The 15,613-nt window shown below is 43.4% G+C and overlaps 1 protein-coding gene across 2 annotated transcripts; it reads right to left on the reverse strand.

Annotated features, from left to right (window-relative positions):
- Positions 1-1,790: 1,790 nt before the first annotated feature.
- On the reverse strand, positions 1,791-15,357 carry TMEM230 (transmembrane protein 230). 2 transcript variants are annotated; one of them, XM_030826562.1, is made up of 5 exons: positions 15,216-15,330; positions 13,763-13,868; positions 11,606-11,719; positions 8,507-8,629; positions 1,793-2,900 (listed from the first exon to the last, which is right to left on the reverse strand). In XM_030826562.1, the coding sequence occupies exons 1-5, from the start codon at positions 15,281-15,283 to the stop codon at positions 2,760-2,762; spliced, it is 552 nt and encodes a 183-aa protein (XP_030682422.1). In that variant the 5' UTR covers positions 15,284-15,330; the 3' UTR covers positions 1,793-2,759. The 2 variants fall into 2 exon arrangements, with proteins under 2 accessions (XP_003278039.1, XP_030682422.1); XM_003277991.4 differs by lacking the exon at positions 13,763-13,868 and having other exon boundaries at positions 1,791-2,900; positions 15,216-15,357.
- Between the last annotated feature and the right edge of the window lie 256 nt (positions 15,358-15,613).

Here is a 15,613-nt window from a genome sequence, read left to right on the forward strand (position 1 = left end):
GAGAAATGTTCAACATTATTATGGAGGTTTAGATCTTTTCTCCCATCCGAGTACTAACTAGGCCTGACCCGGCTTAGCTTCCAAGATCAGATGAGATCGGGAGCATTCAGGGTAGTATGGCCGTAGAGGTTTAGGTCTTTTCTATAAAACACCAAATAACACAACTATGGTTAAAGCACAGAAGTTGCAGGGAGTCTGATTTTGGCTTCATAAATGATACTTCTGTAACAATGTCAGCTGGAATGAGATTACAAGTGTGAATGTTCAAATAGAGCAGCAAAGGCCATTCCTCAGGGGACTCTGGAGAGGAGATTCCTACCTCAGGTAGAAGTTGGCTGGTTTCTGCTCTGATCCTATGACTACTAAATGCATAGTATGAAAAACTACACTTGTAATGTGCATTAACAAGAATATGACTGATCTCCACGGATATGGAAAGATATACAAAATAGAATCAGTGGGGGGAAAAAAATTATAGAACCATACAATGGGAGCCCAAGTTTTAAAAACCAGATACGTATTTATGTGCTTAGAGCATTTCAGGAAGGGTATATTAAATTTATTTGGAAAACCTTGAGAGGTAAGCTGGAGTGAATGTACAGTTTCCACTCTATGTCCGAATGTTTACTTTTCACTTTATACCCTTTTTTTTTTTTTTTTTTTTTTTTTTGAGACGGAGTCTTGCTCTGTCCCCCAGGCTGGAGTGCAGTGGCGCGATCTCGGCTCACTGCAAGCTCCGCCTCCCGGGGTTCACGCCATTCTCCTGCCTCAGCCTCCTGAGTAGCTGGGACTACAGGCGCCCGCCAACACGCCCGGCTAATTTTTTGTATTTTTAGTAGAGACGGGGTTTCACCCTGTTAGCCAGGATGGTCTCGATCTCCTGACCTCGTGATCCGCCCGCCTCGGCCTCCCAAAGTGCTGGGATTACAGGCTTGAGCCACCGCGCCCGGCATACCCTTTTATTTTTTTTGACCAGCAGCATCAACTTTTTAAAAAAGGACCGAATAGGCCAGGCTCAGTAGCTCACGCCTATAACCCCAACACTTTGGGAGGCAAAGGTGGGAAGATCACTTGAGCCCAGGAATTCAAGGCTGCAGTGAGCCATGACTGTGCCACTGCACTCCAGCCTTGACAGTAGAGCAAGACTCTGTCTCAAAATAAATAAATTAAAAAAAAAAAAAAAAAAAAAAAAAAAACAAAAAAAAAAAACAAATCATTTGGTTTGGCCAAAACCTTCTGATCTGAGCTTTGCTTGGCAACCACTCCCCAAGATGAAGCTTTATATATCACCTCACATATTCACTGTCAAGGCTCAGGAACTCTAGACTACTGGACTCCCCAGTCAACATTCCTATTACCAAAAGCGCCTAATCTTGGAGGCTGCTTCAGGTCACCCTCTCTTTGTCCCTCATTTCCTGAGTCTTTTTTTTTCCCTCCTACGACACTCACTCTACTGGTGATCTCAAACAGTCCTCTGGCTTTTAAGATACTGTCCAAATACTGACTCCCAAATTTCTATTTCCATCCAAGACCCACTCTTAAACTCTAGACACACACATGCATCGCAACTGCCTCCACAACAGCTCCACTTGGATACTGAGTAGACATCTAAAACTTGCTCTTCCCACAGCCTTCCAACTCAGCTGATGGCATGTCCAGGCTTCCAGTTGCCCAAGTCCATAACCTCAGAGTTAGGGAAAGTCGAGTGTGACCCACAATGCCAGCTACCTAGAAACTAAGGTAGATCTAGGTACTGGGATTAAAGATATCATAAAATCATCAAAATGTTTTCTGAAATGTTTAAAGATAACTCATTTTAATTCTAGGATTTGGATTTCAACATTTTAATTTCTTTGGAATATAAGTCACTTTTTGCAAGCTAAAAAATAGAATCAAACTAAGGTGATCTAGTCCTCTAGGCATCCAGGCTGATCCTTGGAATCATGAGCAGAATGACGACATACTACAAGGTGCTAGCAATAGGGCTATAAACTCTAAATAATAACCACTTATCTACATGTTTCATTAGGAAACAGCCAAGAGTCCAGCCATTAAAGGAATAATCTGCAGAACATCTTGATTTACAAGGGACAAAATGATCCAAATTATATGCTGTCCAACCTACTGGTGAACTGGATCAGAATGGGCCAAGGGCTGTTAAACAGATAAAGTATTTACATTTTGAAAACTTGCTCTGCAGGATAAAAAAAATTCCTGGTTGCTGTCAATAAGAAAGCAAGTAAAAAAAATATTACAGATGAACTCACTGATCTTTGATTTTACTAAGGTCTTCCACTGGAACATGAAGGTAGGGATAAGTGTAGAGGATAATATACTCAGATATTTTTAAAATAAATTACTTAATAATAAGAAATTAGCCATACTACATTCTTCCATTTCCTAAAAGAACAAATTGGCAATGAGGACTATTTAAAAGAAATGCTCAACTCTACAGAGGGTGGTGGCAGGCAACACTTTTCCATTACAGAACCACCTCTATTCTTCCATGATACATATTCCTGTGGAAAAACTTGTCAGGAGCTCTTGCCAGAGCCAAGGGATGAAAAACAGGGCATGTCCTAATTATCTAACTGTAGGTTCAGTTAACATCTTTGGGAAGGACCCATAAAATCTGGTCATTATTTTCTTAAACATCTGCAAGCTGCAGAATTCCTTAGTCCTTAGCTATAGTTTCTGCTAGATATCTTAAAGCTGGGACAGTTCCACTGTGACTCTTCTCCTCAGCTATGAGGTGGGTGCTAGTCATCAAAGTCAGGAATGTCATCATAGGAGTAACCACGGTAGCCTTTGGATGCGTAGTAAGCGATGCGCAGGTGGTAAAATCCGGGTAGGAACACCAGAATGCCAATGATCAGGACTGGAACGGCCCGGTCTGCCCCCTGGTGGCAGAAGGAGACAAACACATTAGTACCATTAAGAGTTACACATTTTAAAATAAAACGTCACAGACCTAATTCTTAGATCAGTATTTTATACTCTTCAGTACATTTTCTTTGAGTTGTATACTACCAAGGGAAAAGGTTTCCTCCTGATTATAAATTGAAGAAAAACTACAAAGTACTAACAATTATAAAGAAAAAAATGACCCATTCTCATCCAGATATTTTGGCTTTTCCTTTTTTTAAAGCTCTTTAGTTGTGAACACACCATACTCTGTGTCCTGTGGCCAATAGTATTAAAACCTCTTCATATATTTAAACTGTAAGGATGTGTAACATTCCACTGAAATGGACATATTACAGTTTTACTTAACTGCCCCACATACAGCTGCTGGACACTTTGGTTGTTTTTCGCCTTTTGTAATTGTACAGATACCACTACAATAAACTCTGTTTTTCTCAGCCTTCAGGTTTTCTTTTCTTTCTCTTTCTTTTTTTTTTTTTTTTTTTTTTTTTGAGGTAAGAGTCCTGCTCTGTTGCTCAGGCTGGAGTACAGTGACGTGATTACAGCTCACTGCAACCTCGACTTCCCAGGCTCAAGTGGTCCTCCCACCTCAGCCTCCAAGTAGCTGGGGTTAAAGGTGTGAGTCACCATACCCGGCTAATTTTGTATGTTTGTTTGTTTGGTAGAGATGAGGTCTTGCTATGTTGCCCAGGCTGGTCTTGAACTCTGGGGCTCAAGCAATCCTCCTGCCTCAGCCTCTCAAAATGCTAGAATTATAGGCTTGAGCCACTGCACCTGGCTGGCTGTGTTCCCTGTTGTGTGTTAATTATAGTCAGAATTGGTTCAAGACAACTTAGACACTGTGTATGTGGGGACAGCCCATAAGAAAGAACCACCAACTACTTTAGGATTTTTTTTTTTTTTTTGAGACAGAGTCTCGCTCTGTTGCCCAGGCTGGAGTGCAGTGGCGCGATCTCGGCTCACCGCAAGCTCCATCTCCTGGGTTCACGCCATTCTCCTGCCTCAGCCTCCCTAGTAGCTGGGACTACAGGCACCCACCATGATGCCTGGCTAATTTTTTGTATTTTTAGTAGAGACAGGGTTTCACCGTGTTAGCCAGGATGGTCTCGATCTCCTGACCAAGTGATCCACCCGCCTCAGCCTCCCAAAGTGCTGGGATTACAGGCGTGAGCCACTGTGCCCGGCCACTACTTTAGGTTTCTAAGGTTTCATAGTGAAGCTCAACAGGAACTCCAACCAAACCTAATGTAAGAAGGAACTGACTTATGAGGCACAGTGACCCCACACATATAACAGAATTGCTATTTCTCTCCAAATACTGATGGTATGTCCATGGCACTGCACAGCTACAATGACAGCATGCTGCTCCAGCTACAGCCCTTTACCAATCAGGACTCCTGTATGCCACGCCTCAGCCATGTTGTTCCAAACTATGACAGGGCAAACTGTCTAATATCTCAGAGGCCAAGTTTGCCTACCTGCCACCACCTCCCTTACAGGAACTATGGAAATTTACTGTTGCTCAAAGGAAAAAAAACATGTTTTGCCAACAGAGAACAAAATGTAAAAGAAAATCTTTTTGTTTTTTCTGCTGGAATCTGCTGTACCAGACATGAATATAAAAACAAAGATTGAAAAAAATCTAAAACCTGAATAGACAAAGAGTAATGAGATGGAGGCCATAATAAAAAGTCTCCTAGCAAAGAGAAGCCTGGGACTCAATGGTTTCGCTGCTGAATTATACCAGTTAAAGAATTAATACTTGGCTGGGCATGGCGGCTCACTCCTGTAATCCTAGCACTTTGGGAGGCCAAGGCAGGCAGATTGCTTGAGCTCAGGATTTCAAGACCAGCCTGGTCAACATGGTAAAACCCTATCTTGACAAAAAATACAAAAATTAGACGGGCATGGTGGTATATGCCTGTGGTCCCAGTTGCTAGCGAGGCTGAGGTGGCAAGATCACTTAAGCCTGGGAGGCAAAGGTTGCAGTGAGCTGAGATTGCACCACTGCACTACGCCTGGGTGACAGAATGAGACCCTGTCTCAAAATAAATAAATAAATAAATACTAATCCTACTGAAACTGTTCTGAAACAGACATGGAGAGAATACTTCCAAACTCATTCTATTAGGCCAGTTTTACCCTGATACCAAAACTAGGCAAAGACACATCAAAAAAAGAAAAATAGGGCAATATCCTGATGAACATTGATGCAAAAATCCTCAATAAGGAGGATAATACTAGCAAACCGAATTCAACAACACATTAAAAAGATCAATGATCAGAACCAAGTGGGATTTATCCCAGAGAGGCAAGGATGGTTCCACTTACACAAACCAATCAATGTGATAAAATCGTATCAGCAGAATGAAAGACAAAAACCTTATGATTATTTCAATCAATGCTAGAAAAGCATTTGATAAAATTCTACATCCACTGGGTGCAGTGGCTCACGCCTGTAATCCCAGCACTTTGGGAGGCTAGGATGGGCTTCACACTGACCATAATTAACACACAATGGGGAACATAGTCAAGAGGGGTGCAGTGGCTAAAGCCTGTAATTCCAGCACTTTGGGAGGCTGAGGCAGGAGGATTGCTTGAGCCTAGGAGATCAAGACCAGCCTGGGCAACATAAGGAGATCTCATCTCTACCAAACAAACAAAAAAATTAGCTGGGTATGGTGACTCACAGCTGTAACTCCAGCTACTTGGGAAGCTGAGGTAGGAGGATTGATTGAGCCCGGAAGATCGAGGTTGCAGAGAGCTGTGATCACGCCACTGTACTCCTGGACTGCTTGAGTCTAGGAGTTCGAGATCAGCCTGGGCAACACAGCAAAACCTCGTCTATACAAAAAATGAAAAAAAAAAAAAAAGTTAATCAAGTGTGGTGGCACATGCCTGTTATTGGGAGGCTGAGGTTGCAGTGAGCTAAGATGGTGCCACTGCACTCCAGCCTGGATGACAGAGTGAGACTCTGTCTCAAAAAAAAAAAAAGAACATACACTGGGGAAAGAACCAGTCTTTTCAATACATGGTATTAGGAAAACTGGATATCCATATGCCAAAGAATGAAATTAGACCCCTCAAATCTCTTGCCATATACAAAAATCAAATGAAAATGGATTAAACACTTAAATGTAAGACCTAAAACTATGAAATTACTATAAGAAAACATGGGGGAAACTCTTCAGGATGCTGGACTGGGCAAAGATTTCTTGAGTAATGCCCCCAAAAGCACAGGCAACCAAAGCAAAAACAGATAAATGAGATCACATCGGGTTAAAAAGCTTCTGTGAAGCAAAGGAAACAATCAACAAAGTGAAGAGACAACCCACAGAATGGGAAAAAATATATGCAAAGTATCCATCTGACAAGGAATTAATAACCAGAATATATAAGGAGCTCAAACTCTGTAGGAAAAAAATCTAATAATCCAATCAAAAATGGGCATTTCTCAAAAGAAGACATACAAATGGCAAATAGGTATGAAAGGTGCTTAACATCATTGATCAAAGAAATGCAAATCAAGACTACAGTGAGATACCATCTCATCTTGGTTTAAAAAATATAGACACGAGGTCTCACTATGTTGCCCAGGCTGGTCTCGAACTCCTGGGCTCAAGTGATCCTCCTGTCTCGGCCTCCAAAAATGCTGGGACTACAGGCATGAGCCACTGCACCCAGCCAAAATGGCTTTTATCCAAAAAAACAGGCAGTAACAAATGCTAGCGAGGATGTGGAGAGAAGGGAACCCGCGTACGATGTTGATGGGAATGTAAATTAGTATAGCCACTATGAAGAACAGTATGAAATAGAACTACCATATGATCCAGCAATCTCACAGCTAGGTATATACCCTTAAGAAAGGAAATCAGTCTGTCAAAGAGATATCTGCACTTCCATATTTAAGACAGCACTATTCACAACAGCCAAGATCTGGAAGCAACCAAAGTGTTCTTCAACAGACAAGTGAATAAAGAAAATGTGGTACATATATACAATGGAGTACTATTCAGCCACAAAAAAAAAAAAACAAGATCCTGTCACTTGCAACAACATGGATGAAACTGGAGGATGTTAAGTGAAATAAGCCAGGTACAGAAAGACACACTTTCCATGTTCTCACTCATTTGTGGGAACTAAAAATTAAAACAATTGAACTCATGGATATTGTAGAATGATGGTTACCAAAGGCTGGGAAAGGTGGGGGGAAATGGGGATGGTTAACGGGTACAAAAATATAGTTACATAGAATGAATAAGCTCTAGTATTTGATAGCACAAAGTGACTAGAGAATAATTTATTGTACATTTAAAAATATAATAACTAAGGCTGGATGTCGTGGCTCACGCCTGTAATCCCAGCACTTTAGGAGGTCCAGGCGGGCAGACCGCTTGAGGTCAGGAGTTCGTGACCAGCCTGGCCAACATGGCAAAAACCTATCTCTACTAAAAATACAAAAATAAGCCAGGCGTGCTGGCTTGCCACTGTAGTCCCAGCTACTCAGGAGGCTTAGGCAGGAGAATCACTTGAACCCAGGAGCCAGAGGTTGCAGTGAGCTGAGATCGTGCCACTGCACTCCAGCCTGGATGACAGAACAAGACTCTGTCTCCAAAATATATATATATATATACAACAACAACAAAACAACAAAATTTATATATATATATTTTAGTCATATATATATATATATATATATATTTTTAGTCATATATATATATATATAACTAAAAGTAGGCCAGGTGCAGTGGTTCATACCTGTAATCCCAACACTTTGGGAGGCCAGCCTGGTCAACATGGTGAAACCCCATCTCTACTAAAAATACCAACATGAGCCGGGTGCAGTGGCGCACATCTGTAATTCCAGCTACTTGGGAGGCTGAGGCACAAGAATAGCATGAACCTGGGAGGCGGAGGTTGCAGTTAGCCGACATTATGCCACTGCACTCCAGCCTGACTGTCTCTAAATAAATAAATAAATAAAAGTATAATTGGAACGTAACACAAATGATGAATGCTTGAGGTGATGGATACCCCATTTTGCCTGATATGATTATTATGAATGCATGGCTGTATCGAAATATCTCATGTATCCCCTAAGTATATACACCTACTATGTACCCGTAAAAATTGGAAAAAAAATTGAAAAAAAAAATTGGCCAGGTACAATGGTTCACACCTGCAATCCCAGCACTTTGGAAGGCTGAGGCAGGCAGACTGCTTGAGTTCAGGAGTTAGAGATCAGCCTGGGAAACATAGTGAAACCCTGTCTCTACACAAAATAAAACAAACAAAAATAAATAAAAAATAAAATTAGCTGGGTGTGGTGGCACACACATGTAGTCCCAGCTACTCGGGAGCCTGAGGTGGGAGGATCGCTTGAGTCCAGGGAGGTAAAGGTTGTGCCACTGCACTCTAACTTAGATGACAGAGCAAGACCCTGTCTCAAAAAAAAAAAAACAGACCACTGGGACACACACACACACACACACACACACACACACACACACACACACACACTAGGGCCTTGGCTAACATTTAAAAAATCTCACAGCTTATTCCCACATGCCCGTCAGCTTACCCCTTTGCTGATGTAGCCTGACAGCAGGAGGGAGCCTATAATAATGAGAAAGGCGCCAATCAGAAACAGCACAGTGGCAAGTGCGATGGCCTTATAAGGGATCTTAGGAGGGGTTTTCTTAAACTAGAAGAGAAACAGAGATGAAAAAGACAACGAAGAACATTATGCAAATACCTGGGTTCAAACATTTAATTATTTTTAATTTTATGTTTTTGTTTGTTTTGAGACGGAGTTTTGTTCTTGTTGCCCAGGCTGGAGAGCAATGGCGCGATCTCGGCTCACTGCAACCTCTGCCTCCTGGATTCAAGTGATTCTCCTGTCTCAGCCTCCTGAGTAGCTGGGATTACAGGTGCCCGCCACTACACCCAGCTAATTTTTTTGGTATTTTTAGTAGAGACAGGGTTTCACCTTGTTGACCTGGCTGGTCTCAAATTCCTGACCTCAGGTGATCCGCCCGCCTTGGCCTCCCAAAGTGCTGGGATTACAGGCATGAGCCACCATGCCCAGCCTAATTTTTATGATTTTCGAGACAGTCTTGCTCTATCACCCAAGCTGGAGTGCAGTGGTGCAATTATAGCTCATTGCAGCCTCGAACTCCTGGGCTCAAGCAATTCTCTTGCCTCATCCTCTCAAGTAGCTGGGACTACAAGTATACGTCACCACGCCCAGCTAATTTTTAAATTTTTCTGTAGAAACGAGGTCTCACTATGTTGCCCAGGGTGGTCTCCAACTCCTGGGCTCAAGGGAATCGTCCACCTCTGCCTCCCAAAGTGCTGGGATTACAGGTATGAGCCATCAAGCCCAGCCTCAAACACTTTAAAACAGGGAGGAGAGCTCACACCTGTAATCCCAGCAACGTGGGAGGCTGAGGCAGGCAGATCACTTGAGCTCAGGATTTTGAGACCAGCCTGAACAACATGGTGAAACCTCGTCTCTACAAAAAATACAAAAATTAGCTGGGCGTGGTGGCATGCGCCTGCAGTCCCAGCTACTTGGGAGGCTGAGGTGGGAGGATGGCTTGAGCCCAGGAGGTGAAGACTGCAGTGAGCTGAGATTGCACCACTGCACTCCAGCCTGGGTGACAGAGCCAGAGCCTGTTTCAAATACAATAACAACAAAAATGGGAGGGTAATTAAGAACCAAACGTATGTGTCTTAAGTATGTCCTACCACCCAGTGCAGCTCTGAGAAATAAAAGGGACTGGCAAGAGATGAAGCTCTAGATATTGCTCTCACAGTTACTCAAAGGAATCTCAGAGGAATGTCATTCATTCTAGTTCGAATCTCATTCCATAAATCATTCACTGTATCATAAGAAACTTTTTTTTTAAACAAAAACAGAAATGACTTTATGGTCATTCATTTGTTAGACATATATTTATTAACTGCCTGGCACATACATGGCTGTACTAACTTATGAGGATTTAAGAGATCCTGTCTCCACAAAAAATTTAAAAATTAGCTGGGTGTGGTGGCACATGCCTGTGGTCCCAGCTATTCAGGAGGCTGAGGTGAGAAGACTGCTTGAGTCCAGAAGGTCAAGGTTACAGTGAGCCTTGATTGTGCCACTGTACCCAAGCCTGGGCAAAAGAGCAAGACCCTGTCTCAAAAAAAAAAAAAAAAAAAAAGGCCGGGCGCAGTGGCTCACGCCTGTAATTCCAGTGCTTTGGGAGGCCGAAGTGGGTGAATCACTGGAGGTTAAGAGTTCGAGACCAGCCTGGCCAAAATGGCGAAACCCCATCTATACTAAAACTACGAAAACTGGCCAGGCATGGTGGTGCACGCCTGTAGTCCCCCAGGTACTAGGGAGGCTGAGGTACAAGAATTGCTTGAACCAGGAGGGGGAGGTTGCAGTGAGCTAGGATCGTACCACTGCACTCCAGCCTGGGCAACAGAGCAAGACTACATCTTCAAAACAAAACAAAACAAAACAAGAGGCTGGGCACGGTGGCTCACGCCTATAATCCCAGCACTTTGGGAGGCCGAGGCAAGAAGATCACCTGAGGTCAGGAGTTCGAGACCAACCTGACCAACATGGAGAAACACTGTCTCTGCTAAAAATACAGAATTAGCTGGGCATGGTGGCATATGCCTGTAATCCCAGCTACTTGGGAGGCTGAGGCAGGAGAATCGCTTGAACCTGGGAGGGGGAGGTTGCAGTGAGCCAAGATTGTGCCATTGCACTTCAGCCTGGGCAACAAGAGTAAAACTCCGTCTCAAAAAAAAGAAAAAAAAAAAAGGAAAAGAAGGCAATTTCAGCTTATTCCAGAGGATTAGTTGTTTGTTCCACATAGCAAGTAAACCTGCCTTATGAACAAATTCAATTCAAGGTTAAAATTCAGAGACAAATTTTCTAAGGTTTGGCTCATGGTTGTATCTGACCTAAGTGGCTGGAAGCTTCCCAGATCTTTCCAGATCTATTTTTATCTCTCTTTCAAATGTGGGTCCAAAGAGTAATTTATTTATTTATAAAGGATGGGTTCCTGCTACTTCCTCGTTGGCCCTAGTTCCACCTAGAATATTCTATTGTAAGGGGAAGTGCGCAAAAGGAGATGCTATAGTATTGACTAGTTTATAAATGGTTAGGGTAGGATACAAACTTAATAAATACTGTGTTTTACTTACTATTTATCACAAAGAATACCTTTAATAAATTGGATCTCATGACATCAGGAAAGAAGGAAGATTCCCACAATCTGCTGGCTTTAGTAATAAGTTTCTCTCTTAAAAGCTGAACTGGCTTTGACTAAAGTGTAAATAAACAGTGATAAAAAAAATTCCACCTAACAAAAATTTTAAAGTTCCTTAAAAAAAAAAAAACTCCACTTAACAAAACACAATCTGATTAGTTTCTGAATAAAGTAAATAAAACCTGTAACTTCTAAATTCTTAGAAATGGACAATACTGGAATTGGTTTGAAACTACCCTGCCATGGCCCTCTTCTGCAATTACGGCTGAAAGGGTCTCAGAGCTGAGTTTTCTTCTTGTTGCTCCCTCTAATCCCCAGGGACAGTTAGTAGAATCTCCACCTGGAAGGTCTTCCTGCTAACTCAACAGAAACACAGCCAGCCAGTCTCGTCAGTTCTCTTCTGCATTTACCTGAAGGTCAATGTAGCCATCGTCTGTGCTGGAGAGCCTTGAATATTTCACTTTACTACTGGGGATTCCAGTAGCCAGGTTGGTACGGGACGGCATCATAACACGCTGACACAGCTACAGTTTAAAAACAAAAAACCCGTTATTGTCTGTAGGTGACAATGGTGCATTACAGCCAATGAGTTCAGGATTATTAGATGCTGTGCATTGGAGTTCTGGGCTGCCATGTCAGACTAGCAATGGGCAATTTACACTTTGCTGCTAAATTTTCCTTGTGTCAGAGGCATATGCATATGGAAAACCAGATATGCCTCTGACACAGTGAAAAGATTCTATATATTAAATATCTAGTCTCGTCTGTCCTTGTAGAATGACAGTGAAGACACTCACCAAGAATCACATTCCAGTTTATTTTGCCACCAAGATTCCCCGACTTTTAATTTTTCCAAAGTCACATAGAGACTAGGTAGAATAATGGGGACTTAAATCTAGGTCCACCTGACACCACAGCATTGCCTGTCCCCTGCTCCTGCTTTTAAGAAAAAGCAAGAGAAGCATATACTCAAATGATTCTCTTGTTGGACAGGGAGGGAGAAGAGGACAGGGAATGGAATACACTCACATCAGCATTTTGCCTTATTTCCCCTCGATAGAGATCAACCTTTTAATGCAAAAGGTCTGTAAAGTTTCTTGCCGTAAATTTGTGTTTTTTTGTTGTTGTTTGCTTTTTTTGGAGACAGTATCTTGCTTTGTCACCCAGGCTGTGCAGTGGGTTGATCTCAGCTCACTACAACCACCGCCTCCCAGGTTCAAGCGATTCTCCTGCCTCAGCCTCCCGAGTAGTTGGGATTAAAGGCATGCACCACCATGCCTAGTTAATTTTTGTATTTTTTAAGTAACGACTGGGTTTCACCATGGTGTCTGGGCTGGTCTCGAACTCCGTTTTTGTTTTTTTTTTTTCTTTGTGGTAGTCTCACTTTGTTGTCCAGGCTGGAGTGCAGTGGCACGATCTCCATTCACTGCTGCCTCCACCTCCCGACCTCCTGGGTTCAAGCAATCCTCCTGCCTCAGCCTCCTGAGTAGCTTGGATTACAGGCGTGTGCCACCACGCCTGGCTAATTTTTGTATTTTTAGTACAGGTGGGGTTTTACCATGTTGGCCAGGCTGATCTCGAACTTCTGACCTAAAGTGATCTGCCCAACCCAGCTTTCCAAAGAGCTGGGCCACTGTGCCGGGCCCCTTGTAAATTTGGATATGGGCCTGGCTATACTAGTGCCTCCAGAAGCACCTACCTCTCTGTCCCATCCCAAGCACTGAAAGTAGTGATTTCATTTTCCTAATTATTTCTGTACCAACCTTAAGAAATGGAATATGGTACAATATCTTACAATAAATTTTAAATAAAGAGAGAAAAAAATGGAGTAACAACCTGGTTTCTTGTTCAAAATATTCAAAGCAGACAGCAGTAATGAAATCATGGCTATTATGTCACTAGTTTAAGAGACAGTGGATAAGTTTGAAAAATCATAACATTTAAATTAAGACAATCTGTATTGATAGGCCAGGCGTGGTAGCTCACGCCTGTAATCCCAGAACTTTGGGAGGCTGAGGTTGGGCCGGTTACCTGAGGTCAGGAATTCAAGACCAGCTTGGCCAACATGGTGAAACCCCGTTTCTACTAAAAATACAAAAATTAGCCGGGAGCAGTGGCACACACCTGTAATCCCAGCTATTCGGAAGGCTGAGGCATGAGAATCACTTGAGCCTGGGAGACGGAGGTTGCAGTGAGCTGAGAATGCACCACTGCACTCCAGTCTGGGCGACAGAATGAGACTTTGAGTCAAAAAAAAAAAAAAAAAATTTTTTTTTTAATTTGTCCCCTTTTCCTCCACAAAGTAACAAAGCTATATGATCAAAATGGGTAAATATATTTTAGTTAGGGTTTTTAAATTCTAAATTCAAAAACATATCTTTAAAAAAGAGAAAAGTGGCCAGGTGCAGTGGCTCAAACCTGTAATCCTAGCACTTTGGGAGGCCAAGGCAGATGGATCACGAGGTCAGGAGTTCGAGACCAGCCTGGCCAATATGGTGAAACCCCATCGCTACAAGAAATACAAAAATTAGCGCGGCAAGGTGGTGGGTGCCTGTAGTCCCAGCTACTCGGGAGGCTGAGGCAGAAGAATCGCTTGAAGCCGGGAGGCAGAGGGTGCAGTGAGCTGAGATCGTGCCACTGGACTCCAGCCTGGGCGACAGAACGAGACTCTGTCTAAAAAAATAAAAAAAAAGAAAATTAAGTATTTCAATAAGGGCAAAAGGGCAACATAAAAAAAGGACTAGTTTTTCTCTGGGATGGCATTTTGAAAATTCATCATTATCATCATCACAATAATGGTGGTTAGTACTTACTTAGTCTTTGTTAGATTCCAGCTATTCTAAGTACTTTGTACATATCTAATTCCAAAAAATAACAAATTGTTTTTCTTTTTTTTGGTGTTTTCTTTTTTTTGAGACGGAGTCTCAGAGTCTCGCTCTGTCACCCAGGCTGGAGTGCAGTGACCCGATCTTGGCTCACTGCAACCTCCACCTCCAGGGTTCAAACGATTCTCCTGCCTCAGCCTCCCAAGTGGCTGGGACTACAGGCGCCTGCTACCACGCCCGGCTAATTTTTCTATTTTTAGTAGAGACAGACTTCGCCATATTGGCCAGGCTGGTCTCAAACTCCTGACCTTTTGATCCGTCCGCCTCGGCCTCCCAAAGTGCTGGCCTCCCAAAGTCGTGAGCCAGCGCGCCCGGTCTAACAAACTGTTTTAAGTGGCTTGCAGTCAATGTAAAATAACTAGCAAAATTAAAAACTGGTGCTAAATATTAATGTCCCTTTTTATTGATTACATCCTGGTCTAGAAATCAAGTATTTAAAAATTAGCATAATGTTAATCTCTATACTTTTCAAAAAAGACTGGATCAAACTGCGCCAAACACTAGGTTTTTAGTGCTGTGATCCCAGCTGCGTTTAATTATATAAAACAAAGTTCGAACTACCAGTGTGTGTGGTTTTTGAGGGAATTTAACCACATCTAACTTGCAGTTAGACTTTTTTTTTAAAGTACGTCCTCCGACATTAACTATTCATACATCCGCGTCAAAACAATACATCGCAGGGGCGTGAGGGAGAGGGGAGACGAATGTTTACTCTTGGCAAAGAGTATTTTAAAAGAGGGGAAAAATAAAAACGAACATTTTCAAAGTATCAGTCTTCGTTCCCAACAGACTTTTTACCAGCTCACCGCTACCCCCAAACTCCCTCAGCACCTGAATGTTACGAGAGTTCGAAAAGCATCATAAAACGTTTGGCACAGTGCCTGGCATTACGCGCCTTTACATACGTTATTCTCCTGCCCGTCTTCAGACCTTGTCAGGGAGAGAATAAGAACGGACGCGAATTTAGACGTAAAACAAACAAAACGGGCTTCTGGAAAGGGGCCAACTGTGCCAGGGAGGACGAACGCCCCACACGGATGACTCGGAGCTTGATTTCGGCGGGGAGCGCGGTCTCGGACACGCCCAGAGCCCGAGAAGACGGTTCTGTCCCCGCCCCGCCGCACACACGCCTTACCGGAGCGCCGCGCCAGGCCGCCCGCACACCCAGAGCTCGTCCACGGTTGGCAGTGCCCGAGGTTGCATGGCACGGCCCGCTTAACTGCCACTCAGCCCGCCCCAGCCGGGATCAGTGCGCCGGAAGTGGCGTGCCGGAAACAGTCGCGTCGGAACTTGCGTCTCCGGAAGCGTTTGTCTCCTCACCCAGCTTTCCTTGCTAGCCCGTACCGAGTGTCACCTACAGGAAGCACCGAGACTCCGGGGCTGCACGACCCGAATGCTGCTTCGTGGGTTTTCTTTAAGCAGCCGCGACCTGTGCCCGCCGCCGGCTACCTCCGCTGTGGTGGGCGAACACCTAGGGTCCTCGCCTACCTTGGTCACAGTCAGGCCCAGGGCAAGCCGGCTACGTGGTTTCTC

The sequence above is a fragment of the Nomascus leucogenys genome, chromosome 13, assembly GCF_006542625.1.
Source record: "Nomascus leucogenys isolate Asia chromosome 13, Asia_NLE_v1, whole genome shotgun sequence".
In the NCBI taxonomy this organism is placed as follows: domain Eukaryota; kingdom Metazoa; phylum Chordata; class Mammalia; order Primates; family Hylobatidae; genus Nomascus; species Nomascus leucogenys.